The sequence below is a fragment of the Cydia pomonella genome, chromosome 17, assembly GCF_033807575.1.
Source record: "Cydia pomonella isolate Wapato2018A chromosome 17, ilCydPomo1, whole genome shotgun sequence".
NCBI classification, from domain to species: Eukaryota; Metazoa; Arthropoda; class Insecta; order Lepidoptera; family Tortricidae; genus Cydia; species Cydia pomonella.
In genome coordinates this window covers 8,475,882-8,492,688 of record NC_084719.1, presented here as the reverse complement: position 1 = coordinate 8,492,688, position 16,807 = coordinate 8,475,882, and the positions used below count along the sequence as shown (strand labels likewise).

Here is a 16,807-nt window from a genome sequence, read left to right as displayed (position 1 = left end):
CAGTCAAAAATAAAAATAATAAATACTTACCAGAGTCCGTTTCCTGTGAGTCCTGAAACAAAAGCAGAAACATTTAAGCTTGATGTTTAAAGTTGAATTACTACATTACAATTCAAATGCATAAGCTGGCAATTTATAATTGTAATAAAAATAGTGAAATGATTGTAAAATGCCAATTAATTTAGTGTGATTTAAAGTTTTCATAAATATGGAATCATAAATATTACGGGAAAGAATGAATTTTGAAGCAATTTTATTTTAAGTCATTCATAAGCATAAAACAACCTGCAAGTGATCTTTTGTTAACGCCATATTATAAACTATAGATACTTAGATAATATTTTCGACGACCGGTCTGGCCTAGTGGGTAGTGACCCTGCCTATGAAGCCGATGGTCCCGGGTTCAAATCCTGGTAAGGGCATTTATTCGTGTGATGAGCAATGGATATTTGTTCCTGAGTCATGGATGTTTTCTATGTATTTAAGTATTTATAAATATTTATATATTATATATATCGTTGTCTAAGTACCCTCAACACAAGCCTTATTGAGCTTACTGTGGGGAACTTAGTCAATTTGTGTAATAATGTCCTATAATATTTATTTATTTATTTATTTTCTTATGTATTACCCCAAGACTTACTAAAACGATTAAATATTTCAATAAAGATATACCTAATTTATGATTCAAATCATCCATATCAATAATATTTATTAATTTAACAATCAATTGGATTTGGGAGAAATTTTAACTCAAAGCTCTGAAATAACCGCAAACACCGAAGTTTGCAAATTGCGGGCATCTTTCTCAGTCACTCTAATTTCGCTTTAATTGGCGTAAGAGAGAAACATGCCCACAATGTTCGAACTTCGGGTTTCGCGGTAGGCCCTCTGATACCGGATCACCGCTGCTTCAACTAAACCCCATTTATTTACAAATTTATTAGTGTTTAATACATGTACATATACTTGCTACTTAAAAATGTATGATCTCGCACTAAACACAAGTGTGACAGAGCCATTATAGATATCATATTTTCATAGTATGTAATTTGACGTTTATGGCAACACTTCCACGCTCTGTCACTGAAAGTTATGTGCAGAGTTAGCTTGTTTTGACTCTTCTTTATGTTAGAACACAATCATAATGTATACACAGATTGTATATATAATTTTTTTTTTTTTTGACGGACCTGCAGCGGTATCATGGTCGTGTTTTTGTCACTTGTCATATCATGCGTCACGTTCGCACCTACGTATTTGGTAGAGCGTGACAGGTTGGATGATAAATGATAGACAGCCGACCATCTTAGCCCTGCAGGGGCTGTCACTTGTCCACTTAGACCTGTCACGATCTAACAAGTATGTAAGTGCGAAAGTGACACACATAGTGACAAGTGACAAAAATGCGACCGTGCTGCAGCCGCTGAAGTGGAAGATTTTCTGGTTGCTTTGATGACAGATAGAGACAACTGATGTTATACTCAGAGACATGTCAGTCGATGGTTATACTCGTACAATAGGAATGACTCCACACTCGAATGATGAAGGGTCCGGGTCCGGATCGAGGCGTCCGAGCTTACTATAGAGAGCATCATATGATCATCAGTAACCCATCATAGAAAACGAAGCCTCGGCTCGGACCGGATTGTAACTGAGTTATCTTTTGTTATTATTATTTGAAATATCTTTGTAGAAATACATTTCCATGGAAAATATAAACAACAGTAGAGGAGTGTACACTTAACAACAAAACTTCCGTACACAGACATGCTTCGTCGTTTATTTCGTAGACGACCGGTCTGGCCTAGTGGGTAGTGACCCTGCCTATGAAGCCGATGGTCCTGGGTTCGAATCCCAGTAAGGGCATTTATTTGTGAGATGAGCGCAGATATTTATTCCTGGTGAGTTTTCTATGTATTGTATGTAAGTATGTCGGCTTACCGTGGGAGTTAGTCAATTTGTGTAAGACTGTCCTTATAATATTTATTTACGTATTTATATTAAATTAAATGAAGAACTTCTCGACAAATTGGATCGGCTACTCAATAACTGCATTCGCTTCATTTTTTGCCTTCGTAAATATGATCATGTCTCATCTTTTCGTTCCCAGCTCGGCTGGCTCCCCATTCGTCAACGACGCAATGTTCGCATGTTGTGTACTCTTTTTTCTGTGTTAAATGATCCTCATTCTCCTGAATACCTTAAGTCTCTATTTCAATACTACGGCGTTACCCGGGACCGTCAACTTCGCTCTTCCGGCAATATGTCTCTATCTATCCCTCTTCACCGCACTGGGTTCATGTCGAATTCGTTTTCCGTGCAGGCGGCCCGTCTTTGGAACGGACTTCCCTACGGCATCAAAAATGCTCAAAATAAGTTTGCATTTAAAAAATCCTTACGTGCTTTCTTTGCTAGCAGAATGAAAAAATAATAATGTATGGGTAAGCTCTATATGTTTTGTCGTTATTTATGTATATATTATAAGAAATATAAGTATGTATATTTATGTATGTATGTATTATGTATGTATGGTATGTTATTGTATTATATTTGGTTGTTGTTGTTAAAGTAGCACCGCCCACAATCTCTCTGCTTTGCCTAAAGGTTGACTGGTAGAGAATGCCTCATGGCATTAAGTCCGCCTTTTGTACTATAAGGTTTTCTTTGGTGCAATAAAGATTAAATAAATAAATAAATAAACCCCAAAAAATAACAAGGGTTATAAGCTCCTGACGTAGAAAGGTATCTTTACAAAACAGCTTATTTTTCTATGAAAACCATACAAAAATAAGCCCTTTTGACAAGACACTCCGCAGTTGTTAATCTTATCCTGTGAGCTGGTAAACTTGTCAAACCTCTGTCAAAATTCCACCGAGAAGGGGTTTATTCAGCTAAGCCTGTATGTTAATCTGTCCGACCTTTGTTGTGGGCGTCGTGGCACAATATTATGTATATCATTTTCACATAACACATGGATAATCACAGACTTAATATATGGAGGAGAACTGGGGGTAAGTTGTAACAATAAAACAATATTAGTAGACGGATTTAGTCGGATTTCAAGTTTATTCTCGACCAAAGACTATCCTGGCATTTGTAATTTATTTACTTACTAGTTCTAGGTTCCTCATCTTTTAAAAACTTATTATCTTTATTTTCTAAATATCTACATGCGACGATAATGCACTGCTTGAGTCAAATAGGGCGTTCAAATGTTTAAATAATCATTTAACGGTTCAATGTACGGATACTTGACATTTCAGGACTCTAATGTAATAACATTAGAGTCCTGTACCCCTAGTGTAAATATTTTCGACAGCGAAACGTGACGTACGCGTTTGCGTTAAGTGTCATTTTCTATGAGATTTTTGACTTTCCAAAACGTCCCGCTTGGCGCGCTGTTCAAAAACCCATACAAAATGAGACTTAACGCAAACGCGTACGTCACGTTTCGGTTTCGACTAAATTTACACTAGGGGTACTGAAATGTCAAGTATCCGTACTAATATAATATATCCTTAAGACTACCCATCCACTGCGCGGCACCTAACACATATCAATGAAAGAATAAGGGTTAAAGTCAAATAGCGTTCTTTAAGTTTTAATCGTGTGTCGAAAGATGGCAGTAAATTTACTGTGGCTACAAAATTTTCTTTGACAATCCACCTGTTTCAAATTCTTTTTGCTTATGTATAGGCACTTTCTTATTTCTTTGTAAAATTACCTACGAAAACCTGTTCTAAAGTTTATAAGAGTCAACAGTGTAATGTTTCGAAAAACGTTTTATTAAAACTGAAGCCTGTGCAAAGTAGTTAAATGCAAATGTGGTTATTTCAGTTATAAATAATGAGAACAATGGTGAAGAGTGATTGCTGCTATTTCTGTGCTTCGGGCATAGATTATATTGTATAGATTATGCATTAAAGTTGAATATGAAAAAAAATACTCTCTCATAGAAAATGTCAAGGTCCGACAGCTAAAATGTATGAAACAGCCAATTTTCTTTTCGTGAATGCGAGGTTGGTCCCATAGTAAGAGTTGCTCAGTGTGACCTATATATTCACCCCGTAAATAATTGCAGGTGACTTAATAAACACCCTGTATTTAAATTTAAATTATATATCCTATCTGTACCACTAACTATGTAAACGATTTGAAAGAAATAGAGTAGAGAAGAGTTCTGTGGGTAATCGATAAGGATTATTTCTAATTGTAATACAATTAATTGATATTTTTACAACTAACAAGTTGTCCCCTTTTCATTGAAAACGTCACATTTAAGTATTGGTACAGGCAGTTATACTATACGAGTTAACACCGCAAAAGTAGATGTACGGGCTTAGTGTCGAAAGTAGGTAATAAGAGTGTGTTGTAGGTGCTAACACTTTCAATGTCAAGCGCTCCATTTCTAATACAAGATGGGTTCATCTTGCCTAGCGGGTTATTTGCATTGTATGTGTTACAGAGTGGCTAATAAATGCGCAGTGAGTGCTGAATAAAAGTCGCGTTATACGTTCCATCTACCGGATGAGATCTGTGACTGCAAGGTAACAACAGGTAATTGTAGTAAGTAGTTAACGGCACGTCATGTCACCTGCTATTACCTACTGCTTGGACTATAGGCACCATTTTAACACTACCTAGTACACGTATGTGTATTTATATGTGTACCTATGTATTTACGGAAGATGACAAGTATTTAACAAATATCTTGACTTTATCGTTTATTTACAATCGACTGTATCGTTTATTTATGATGTTATTTGATGTCATAAATTATTCATTTTCAACGATTGACTTTTTCGCTCAATAGGTTTTCTAATTTTTACTTTTCAGTGGGTTATATTAAGAGTCCGCTCCGCACCAAGCACGGCCGAATTTCACCTTTCCATACAAACGGAGTGTCGTTCTTATTTTAAAACTACGTATTTTAATGAAACTGTGCATATAATAATGACACGAGGTATGTATATGCCTGTAATATAGCTCCAACTTATAAAGCACACAAAATGAGCTAAAACAAGTTTTGTATGAAAAACTTAAATTACTGTATTTTTTTAACTATGGTATCTGAAGCTACATAAACTAATTTCACATAGATATATTTTATACTGTTGTAAGTTTCAGAGCAATCTAACTAGTAGTTTTTTAATAAAAATATGAGCGTAACTACGTTTGTATGGAGAACCGAGCTTGTTGCGGGCCCTTAATAGCTTTCATTTGATACCATTTTTCAGGTTTGCAAGAAAATTGGAGAGTAATTCAGCGTAGAAGCCCAACATGGGAAGTGATTCCGTATCCTTGCTCGCAAGTGTATGTATATACAAATGAAATACACTCAAGAGCAATGAAAACGGATAACTATCTATAAAAAAATCATAATATGTCTTGCGTTTTCGTGGCTCATGAATTAATTTTCTTCGGATAATTTTGATCAAAAAACCAACTATTGTTCGTAAAAACTATCGCCAATATACGATATAAAATATCCTAAAAGAGATTCCAAATATAGGTAATCCGTGTAGGTTTCAAAATGTATATTATAAGTATTATAACTGAGCCCCAGGCGAATATATAGGTAATAATTTAAATATGTATATTTTAATGCACAATTTCAAGCCGGCAGAACTGTATCCAATTGTAAACTTTCAAGCCGATTTGAACGTACACTGGCATCAGAATGATATTTGAATCATGTTATTTAGTTATCGTGCGTCTCGCCCGCGCCAATACATGTACGGACAGGTACGAGCGAAATGCACGATAATTAAATAACAAGATTCAAATTTCATTCTGATGTCACGTACACTACGTTCAAATTGCCCTATTTACCAATGCGATTGATTAAGCTGACCCCACAGGCATGCGCCTAATTGGCACTAAGAGCACTCCACCGCTCTTTGATGCTATTTTCAATCTAGTTATTAGGTTAATACGCAAATTTTTTACATACAACGCGTTACACATGTACATGTTGTATAGGTCATACTGAGCAATATCCATTCAGGTCATACCCACCCCACTTTCAGCGACTGGTGTAACACGTTGTGTAAGTACCTACATGAATGTAATGAATAAGTTATAAGGAGAACCAAGACAGTTAAAATCGACAGGTTCTGGGATTTCGAATAGCCACACAGTTTGATTTAATGTAGGTATCTAAAATTGTCGTTGCGTACATTTTTGGGGAATGTTACCATTTTTTTTACGCTGTTAATATGATATACCTAGCTGAGGAGTACATGAAACATTCTAGTTAAAAAAACTTTTTTTTAAGAAACTGTGAACCGAATACTAACAAAACATAAATATGGATAGACTATAAAAAAACCCGTTTTGTAAGCGTAAACAAAGGTTATTTTACACTCGTTGTTCGGAATGAATGTCAATACAAAAGTAGTACAATTTATGAAAACGAGATATTCAAATCGTGGTTGAATCTAATCTTTTGCACATTTTGAACCGATTTCAATTCCAAGAAGGCGCAGGGTATTCGCTTGTAGTTATTTTTTTACAAGTTTTTATCTTGTAATATTTTTTTGTAATAATATGTTTGTTCGGTTCGGGTTAACTCTTACAGGCTAAATTATACCAATTTCCATTCTTCGATTGAGATGAAACTTCACGTGACAACTTGACTGATGCTACTAGTTGACTGATACTGAAGGAAAAGTACCGGCGGCAATAAAAGCTGTATCAAAAATGGATAAAAAAAATCTTTTTTATTAGCTGGCTTTGTTGGCACACTTCCAAATTACGTGCCTGGCTAGCATTCTTTGTTAATTTATGCGTTTTACAAGGCAAACCTCAACAATCTCAACCTAAATAGCCAATATGGCAGTAAAACCTCACATTAAAGCAAACAAACGATGAAATACATGAAATTGCTTCATAAAACTATTATTAGTTTTCCCTTTGGGCGCCAAGTGTGAAACACAAGTGATGCGCCCGGCTACAAATCTACAATAATAATTATAACGTATAATTATGTATGTACCTATATTTGTAATTTAGAAATTCCTTTACTCTGGTAATACCAGACTTGCCAAGTAGCACTATTGGGTAGCAAATTACAACAAAATAATTTTAACACATTCACCGCTGAGCTACGGTCGTAGCGCTACGTCGTAGCCGATATGGGTTTCCCGGTATGTAGCGAAAATGCTTTATTTAAAAAATGATACATGATTGTGGTTTAAGGGGCTTCGAAAGAAATTGGTTACCAGTTCGGTCTCACTTCTTTTATTAGCAATACAGTAAATAATATATATACAGTAAAAATAATATAGCATAGGTACCTACAAACATACCTCTATCATGTTAGTAATAATATACAATTATACATATTGGGTATATAATATGTAGGTAAATAGAGTCCGTCTATTTAACACTACACCGATTTGCAATGATTTATTTATTCCTAGCAATTTGACTTTTCATTCATTTCGTTTTAAAAGCCCCATCCAACGACACCCTACACCATTAGGTTGAAGAGAAAAACAAAACATTTTGTATGGGAGGTACCCTAAAAACAATTTTTTCAACTTTATTTTACCGGTCTGTCGCCATGCATGATTTATGAATCCATGCCAAATTGCATCTTTCTAGCACTAACGATCACGGAGCCACGGGCGTACAGACAGCCGGACGTGGCGAAACTATAGGGTTCCCAGTTGACTACGGAACCCTAAAAATCATTAAAAAGTTCTTACATGTGTACTTACACGAATAAATTGGCTGAATCATTTCATAGGGCACACTAAGTCGAATGAGAACTAAGAAAAACTGCGTTCACCAAAAACAGCCTGTCAAATCGCTCGAAATATACGAGGTCGTGTTTTTCTATATTGTAAGAAATATGTATGTATCTATGCATGTATATATTTACTTATTGTACATAGAAATAAAAACACGAAAAACACAGTTACAGAATAATTTAAATACAACAAAGGGGAACGTATCCCTGTATGGAATCTCGTCCAGTTAACCATTGAGGAAATGAGTAGAACAGAAGTAACGATGAAAGAATGACAAACAAAAACAAAAGTGTACAATCACTAAAATTAATGCAATGTAAGTTCATTACAATAAAAGAATGCATACATATTTATATATGCGCATTATAATAACTTTTTATTTGTTCTGTAGTTTAAACTACCTACTTATTCAGTGAAATGTAAATTTCTTTTGAGTAAATAAATATCTTTAACCAGAAATATAACATAAACAAAAATAAATAAATACTCAATATATAAATGTTTTCATGTAACTACGATCAAAAGAATACACAGTATTTATTAAATATTCTTTCAAGGCCCCATTTGCATTACTACTTACTTTTGTAGGTAAGTTCTGTAGACATACCTACACTTTTCAGTCTTACAGGCCAATTCCAACAATATAATGTGATACTGATCTAACATGGATCTGACATCATAGCAATATGAGATAATTCCAATCTCTTTTAAAGGACCTGCTGAATTGCGCGCTATGTCAACCTTCAACCCAAAACGTCACTTTTGACACTGACAGATCAATATTATTCAGTATCATATCAGTATCGGACTTTCGGTTTGAGCGCCATATTGATAGTCACACCTCGTGATTAATTGCTTTGTTTTTTGCTCATTAATATTGTTTAAAGTGTAATATCGATAGCTTATTATACAGTAAACTAATGTGGTAGTGTGCAGTGAATGGAGAATTAATCTTGAAACGCGTTTAACCAACATTTTGGAGTCAACGGCTGGTAGTCCACGTCATCCACGTGCTACTTATAAACTTCAGCTATCGCTTTACAAGATCAGATAAAATCACCGTCCACTGTCACAAGACTAACCGTACAATTTTAGTCGTATTTAAAGCTCCTATGACCTTGATACTAGCAAAATAGGCCCACTGGACTGAAGCCATAATTTAAAAAAAAAAGAAGATGGAATGAGATCTAATTACTAAAATTCAAATCCAAAGTCGTCACTTTTGACACTGACAGACCAGTATCAGATCAGCATAATTTGTTTGTTTGTTTTAATTTGTTTAGGCGTTAGTGCTAGAATTATCATATCAGTATCATGTTGGAATGAGATCTAATAACTAAACATCGAATCCAAACCCGACACTTTTGACACTGGCAGATCAGTATCAGATCAGTATCATATCAGTATCATGTTGGAATGAGATCTAATAACTAAACATAGAATCCAAACCCGACACTTTTGACACTGACAGATCAGTATCATGTTGGAATGAGATCTAATAACTAAACATCGAATCCAAACCCGACACTTTTGACACTCACAGATCAGTATCAGATCAGTATCATATCAGTATCATGTTGGAATTAGATCTAATAACTAAACATCGAATCCAAACCCGACACTTTTAACACTGACAGAGCAGTATCAGATCAGCATAATTTGTTTGTTTGTTTTTATTTGTTTAGGCGTTAGTGCTAGAATGATCATATCGGTATCATGTTGGAATGAGATCTAATAACTAAACATCGAATCCAAACTCGACACTTTTGACACTGACAGATCAGTATCATATTGGAATGAGATCTAATAACTAAACATCGAATCCAAACCCGACACTTTTGACACTGACAGATCAGTATCAGATCAGTATCATATTGGAATGAGATTTAATAACTAAAACCCGAATTGGCCTGGTAGTCACCTATAACCTACTGCAGTAGAATTAATGGTGAAATTTATGACCATTACTGAAGTACTAGTTTCCTTTGGTCAGTGTATTTATAGCGGTGATTAACTCATAGGTCACAATCACTGGTAATAACTGTAACACCTACGTTCATTAAAATGTGTGTGAACTAAACTAGAGTCATCCGGTCTATTTTGTGTTACTACTAAGTACATATAGTTCGACTTGGTCGGACCGAGCTAACTGAATGCCTTTTTTCACAAAAGAGGAGTTTTGACTGAAGGGAGTCGGCGGTGTGTAGTTTCATCGGTTTCGCGGCCGGCTCCCTGACACAGCGGGGTTGCGAAATGCATTGCAGCCATAGTGTGTTTTAGTTTTTAAAATATATTTTATAATATGTATGCTATGTATGCTTTGGACCCGGGTACGTCCTTAAACAACGTCCAAAAGAGAAGTATGGGTATTGTGAATGTCATCTCGCTTTGTGTGGTAGGGCACAGGACAGCGGATGTCATTCCAGATCTAGAGTAGGGCCCAACTGGAGAAGTACCTCCACCTTACAGAAAACCGTAGCCAAATAACACTATACCCTACTGTGTTGTGCTCCTGCCGGAGTGTTAGGGAGGGCAACGCGCATGTAACTGACTGTGACTAAGGTGGGTATTTATTTCAACTTATTACATTTATTCAATTTATCTATTTAATGTTAAGTATTTATTTATTCTTGTGTTGAGGTGTTTAACAATTGTCCTCTAGAAATTCAATTCCTGTTAAACAACATGATACCTACATGATTTTCGTGCGTTCTTCAGAGATCACCCTTTCCAACTCCCAGGCGATCCTCAGACAGAGGGTCCGTGCCCGAAATTACAAAGGGCCTCGGCATTGAACATGCCTGATGATGAGCTTACACATGTCGGGGCGCCTAGCCAAAATAACAATCGTCGAAAGAAAATGCCAATCAAAACTTAAACAATTATAAGGAAATAGTTCCGTGACTTCTCGTACCATCTCATCTCTATGACTGTAGACATACATTTTTTCTTCTCATTTGGCGTTTGTTGATTGAGGACACATGACGATTGTCATCTTGGCGGTTATTGTTTACCGTATTCTTATGCAAAAAATGCAAATTTGAACGAGAGAGATGCAATGATTTTCGTAAGAAAAGAACCAAAAATGCGTGATGCTGATCTGATTTGTTTAAAATAACTCTTTTGCTACGGACCTCTTTTCGTAGCCCGTAGCGCTAAAATTAGTATAATTTAACGCATGCACAGCCATCGTTTTCATAGCGCTACGCTTGTAGCCGATCCCAGCGTTTCCCGTTATGTAGAGGTAAGCGCCTTTCTTTCGGTAGAAAAATGTAGGTGCGCAGGATAGGTTTCTTTCGCAGCTTTTAATTTTCTACTTACTGTAATTTTTACCTGACTAAATATTATACCTAAACATTGTATTATTTAAAACGTATAGAACCGGCACAGAGAACCAGTATTTTGCGCCATGAGTTGTTGTTGTTTTGACAATAAACCATAGAAGCGAAGCGTGAATCTCGCGACCTAAACGCGTTCGCGCCATGAATTTTACGGCGCTACGACGTTTTGGTCACGTGGTACAGAACCCCTAGTGAAAAAATTATTCGATAGCATGACGTGACGTACGCGTTTGCGTTAAGTTTTGTATAGGATTTAGAAACAGCGCGCCAAACGGGACGTTTTGGAAACTCAATATCCCATACAAAATGAGACTTAACGCAAACGCATACGTCACGTTTCGCTATAGAATTAATTTACACTAGGGGTACAATTTGCTATTATTGTTTGGTATGGCTTCTCTATAGTAATATAACTCAATTCGATAAAGTGAAGTCTATCATTTGGTTTGATGTTGTTGGAAATTAAAAAGGTGTGATGTATGTACCTTCTCGTTATAGAAGTGAATCAGCAAACAAGATAAAAATCTGATTAGGAAAACTAGTAAGTCACGTTTATACTTTTAAGCTTAAAGCGATGTTGCAATGAAGGCGTATTATGGAAATGTTTATCCCCACGTCACGTACGCTATAATATTTTGGGGCAATTCGGTAAACGTTGAATCAACATTTCTTCTTCAAAATTTAAGCTGAGAGATATGGAATCCCTAAGAGACGTTTTTAAAGACTATAAAATATTAACTCTGACGTGTATTTATATATTAGAAATTTGCGTATTAGTTAAGGAACGAACTGACATCTTTACCAAAAAAAATACCTAATAAATAATATAAGAACACAATATAAAAATGATGTATGTACAGTTAGATCTTCTAGTTTTATACTTACCAAGAGCTCTTATGTCTCCGGAATTAAGATTTTTAATCATTTACGTGAATATATTAAGTCGGAAAATGGCATCGCATTTAAAAATAAGCTCACGAAATGGTTATTAATAAAAAGTTTCTACAATATAAATGAATATTTTATGTGTATAAATGGTTAAAATTATTTTGAAATAGTATTGTTGTTAATGTTTTCGTACTTTTAGTATATTTGACTAGTTTTAAGTTTATTAGTATTGTACGTCCGAAATGGGCAAGCAATTGGTCTTTATTTTACCCACAACATCTAAATGTACACAGTTCTAATTGTGTTCTAGTTGTAGTTGTGTAATAACACTTGACCCTACTCATAGTGTTGTGTTCCTGCCGGTGAGTAAGGTTGCCAGAGCTCAACGAGGGGGGTGGGGTTAGGGTCGGCAACGCGCATGTAACTCCTCTGGAGTTGCAGGTGTACATAGGCTACGGAGACTGCTTACCATCAGGCAGGCCGTATGCTTGTTTGCCACCGACGTAGTATAAAAAAAGTTCTGCCAATAAAGGAATTTTATCTTTATCTTTATGTGAATTGATGTATTGTTGCGATATGTTCCCCTGTGTGCTATAATATACAATCAGTTAGCCTGTAGTGCTTGCGTGACTGACCTGAAAACTCCCATGCAGCCATTATTGCAATGACTATAGGCAAACAAGTTTTAAATTGTTTCCAGGCAAACAATGGAAAATCAATCCCCTCAATCCTCAATTGCTCAAAGGACTGGAAGAGATCCCTAAATGAGATGAGTGTTTTATTTCCTGTTTTGTTTTCATTTTTGTACAATAAAGAGTTTTACTACTACTACTACTACAATGGTGTAAAGACTTGGAAAACATTTAATTTTAATTTGCGCTTTTAACGGTTATCTGAAAAAAACTCCTATAAATGATGCTAGTAAAATAGGCAATCAATTTACATTAAATAATACGATTGTTTTAAGTTACTAACGGACGACCAGTTTGGCCCAGTGGGTAGTGACCCTGCCTACGAAGCTGATGGTCCCGGGTTCAAATCCTGGTAAGGGCATGTATTCGTGTGATGAGCATGGATATTTGTTCCTGAGTCATGGGTGTTTTCTATGTATTTAAGTATTTATAGATATTTATATATTATATATATCGTTGTCTAAGTACCCTCAACACAAGCCTTATTGAGCTTACTGTGGGACTTAGTCAATTTGTGTAATAATGTCCTATAATATTTATTATTTATTATTATTTATGACTAAGCAACTGGGTATACCAGTGCATATCCACTTTATGAATTAATTCCATTTATCAAGTGGGTATGGACTTTTGCCGCTGGCTGTACATATATCTACCTACTTAATCACTTAGTATTAAACTATCTATTCATACGAACTATCTAGTCTTGCGAACCGGTACTTCATACGCTAGTACTCGTAGACAGAATAAGTAATAGTATTATCAACTATATGTAGCAAAATACTTTTGAGAATTTTCAGAACTTACTAAAACCAGCTAAATGTTTGAGGTTGTAAATTACGCTATAGGTACCTTAAAAACAAACAATAAAATCCTAATATAGTAGAGTGTCTTTCCCAATAACATAGGTAATGTACAGGATGGCGAAATAAGAAGTAACTATACATTTTGTTTTTAAGTTTTTAACTATATTAAATTCAACAATTATTAAGTATTGTTTTAAAAATATATTATTCAGGGTTGGCAAATATATGCGGAGCATAATGTCTGACATATGTCCACCTCTAACAGCAGGCAAATGTAAGGCAATTTTCAGCATATTTTCGCACATTTTCGGCGTTGTTACTCGTATCTTAGTAAATTTGTATCGGATAGTTTAGTTTTAACTGTTTACGTTTCATCAGCTTGTTAGCATAGACGCGTAATTTTAGATAGCCCCACTGAAATAAGTCAGGAGCTGCAAAATTTGAGGAATTTGGGTACCAATCTCTGTCACTTTTTGTCGAAATTAATCGAGCAAACAACGCGTTTTCAAAAACATTAACATTTGAGAAAAAATTGCTAAAAATTGGCAGAAATTATCCTCCGTATATAATTGCCAACCCTGAATAATATAATTATGAAAAAATATTTAATAAATTGTGCACTTAATATAATTAAAATTTAAAAACAAAGTGTATCACTCTTATTTGCCCACCCTATATTTCGAGGTACCTACTACCTACTGTGATTCATTAGAAAACTAGCCTATTGTAAACGAAGCAGAGATGCAAATTCCGTTCCAATCGCGCAAACTCGTTCACCAAAACAAACGAGTGGCTTATCAGATAAGATAAGCCAAAGGTTGTTGAATGGACATCGATCACCAAAACACCCTGATACGGCCTAATAACGATCTACTTGTCCCAATATATCCGTCATATCTCCTGATAAGTCATCTCGCGAATAAATATGAAGTGGCACACGTTAATAGCTAACGCTTAACAATCCTCGCAAGCTGGGCTGAATTTCACCTTCCCATACAAACGGAGTTTCGTTCTCATTTTAAAACTACTGTTGATGAAACTTTGGCTATACAATGACATGACACATTTTTATCACTTGTCACTATGCCTGTCAATTCCGCACTTACATTCGCCGATAAACGTTACGTTTAACGAAACTTAATGTAATACATATACATGTATTACATTAAATTACAATATACATTGTACCAACTTTTTGCTACAATGTAAGTTGGTACAATATACATTGTACCAACTTTTTTTGATAAATAAATTTAAAAAAAAATACTTGTTAGAACATGTGAGACATGATGACAGGTGATAAAAATGTGACCGTGCTTTAGCCGCTGCATGAAAGGCATGGTGACAAATGATAAAGAGCCGACCATCTAACATTGCAGTAGGGCTACTATAATTTGTTTATATAGCTCCAGTTTATAAAACAAACGAAACAGCTTGCTAGGGACTCTTAATCAAAATGAAACCAGAATCTTATCTTGAAATGAAAAAGTATCTTAGTTAGTATAGAAGAAAGTGCTGATAGTTAACTCGATATTAGCAATTTTCAATGTTACCCCGCTTCCGAAGTTATCCAAGTGTGCTTTATCTGAATAACAAATACGTACCACCAGATTTTTCTATTAAGTCTAATTTCACGTCACCATTGTAGAGTCTGTGTGGAAAGAGAAGAATCGTAGATTGTATGGGAACCAATACATTCCACGACTCTTCTCTTTCCGCACACACACTATCCTGCGAATCCAAATACACTGTAGAGTCAGACCAAGATAAGTTGGCAGCGATTTTGATGCCCATCCTGTGCAAGTGTTAAGTAAACTTCATAATTTCATAGAAGTTTGACGTTTAAAATAACACTTGCATTGTCTGGGCTGTCAAAATAGCTGCTAACTTATCTTGGTCTATGTCTAATTAATCGCCGTTGTCAGACAGACTGCAGATACGCTGTATTGGATTCACAGGGTACCATATCTCTTGATAAGAACTCATCTCGCGTTTGCAGTGCGCGTAAAGACAACAATATTCAATGTTTATACAGAATATACATATGCAATAAATAAGATAAATACTCGTCTTATCATTTGACGAAATAGTTGGTTAGTAATTTTCAACAGACTTACAAAATAAGTATAAGATTGTTTATTTTGTCGCTTTACCTACCAATGATATACGATTAAATAACAAAAAAAAAAACATAGGCAACCTTTGCAATGTGTCAATGTGAATATTATTTATCATTCATTTCTTATCACGAATAAGTAACAGATTAGGGTATAATATATTTCTTATAACGTGTCTTAGACCAATAGTAAATTCAGCAGAACACCTCTAATAGTATAGGCAGACAGAGCGATTTTCATAGGAAGAGATTCAATGATATCATGCATTTAATCTCGGCTCTCATTTCATTCTATTGATATACCTAAATATTTAAAAATAATACTTTCTGTGTCTTTATACTTTCCTTGTAAATATTAACCATCAGAAATCAGAGTTAATAATATATTTAATTGAAATTGCGAACGTGTGTAATACTATTGTGAGCGAAATGTGTACAGAGATGATGCATGCGTAGTCAGAGATCCTACCGCAAAACGAAAATCTAAATTTCGATTACCTGCCTCTATCGCTCTTGCATATTCGAACGATAGAGAGGCAGATAAAGAAATTCAGATATCCATTTTTCGCAGTAGAGCCTCAGAAGTCTAGATTCAGTGTAGTGCCAAAATAAGCTGCTATTTGACGAAGCCGAGCATCTACGGCCGCTACTCACACTTACCCCCTCTCCTTACGTGGATAAATATACATTGATACTTACGAATTTACTTCGCTCTTTCTGTTTTTGTTTAAGCTCTGCCTCTTTTTTAGCTTGCTGTATAAGTTGGTCTACAAACTCATTGGCCTGTCGTAGTTTTTCAGGATCAGCTTTGAATTGGGCTATCCTTTCGGGAAGATCGTCGTTTTGTCTCATCTTCGCAAGTTTTAATAATAAAGTCAAGTCACTATAATTCCCACACACTATAAACAAATATTTTTAGTTATAAAATTATCCATAGCGGGGTTTAAACCCTTGGTTTGTCAAGGCGTCGCGACGTTGCATGGGTGCGCGGCGCGACGTGCGTGTCTACTGCAAGCGTCGCTTGGACTGGCCGGGCCGCTCATGCGCTGTGACGACTATCGGCGTCCTTAGCGTACGTTTCAATAACCACCAATAACCAGTATATAATGGCCTTTTGTGACGTGAAGCACTTGAGATAATGGAGGCCAGAGTGACACTGGTTTTTCTGTGCCGACTGAGTAAATGGGGAATAAAGTCCCTCCGC

At 35.6% G+C, this 16,807-nt stretch overlaps 1 protein-coding gene across 1 annotated transcript in view; it reads right to left on the bottom strand.

Annotated features, from left to right (window-relative positions):
• LOC133526825 (uncharacterized) overlaps positions 1-16,807 on the bottom strand; it is a 40,556-nt gene extending 23,749 nt beyond the window's left edge. The window contains exons 1-2 of the mRNA XM_061863624.1: positions 16,303-16,807; positions 31-52 (exon numbers count right to left, since the gene is read on the bottom strand). Coding sequence (XP_061719608.1) covers positions 31-52; positions 16,303-16,455 — 175 coding nt within the window. The 5' untranslated portion in view covers positions 16,456-16,807. The remainder of the gene's footprint in view (positions 1-30; positions 53-16,302) is intronic.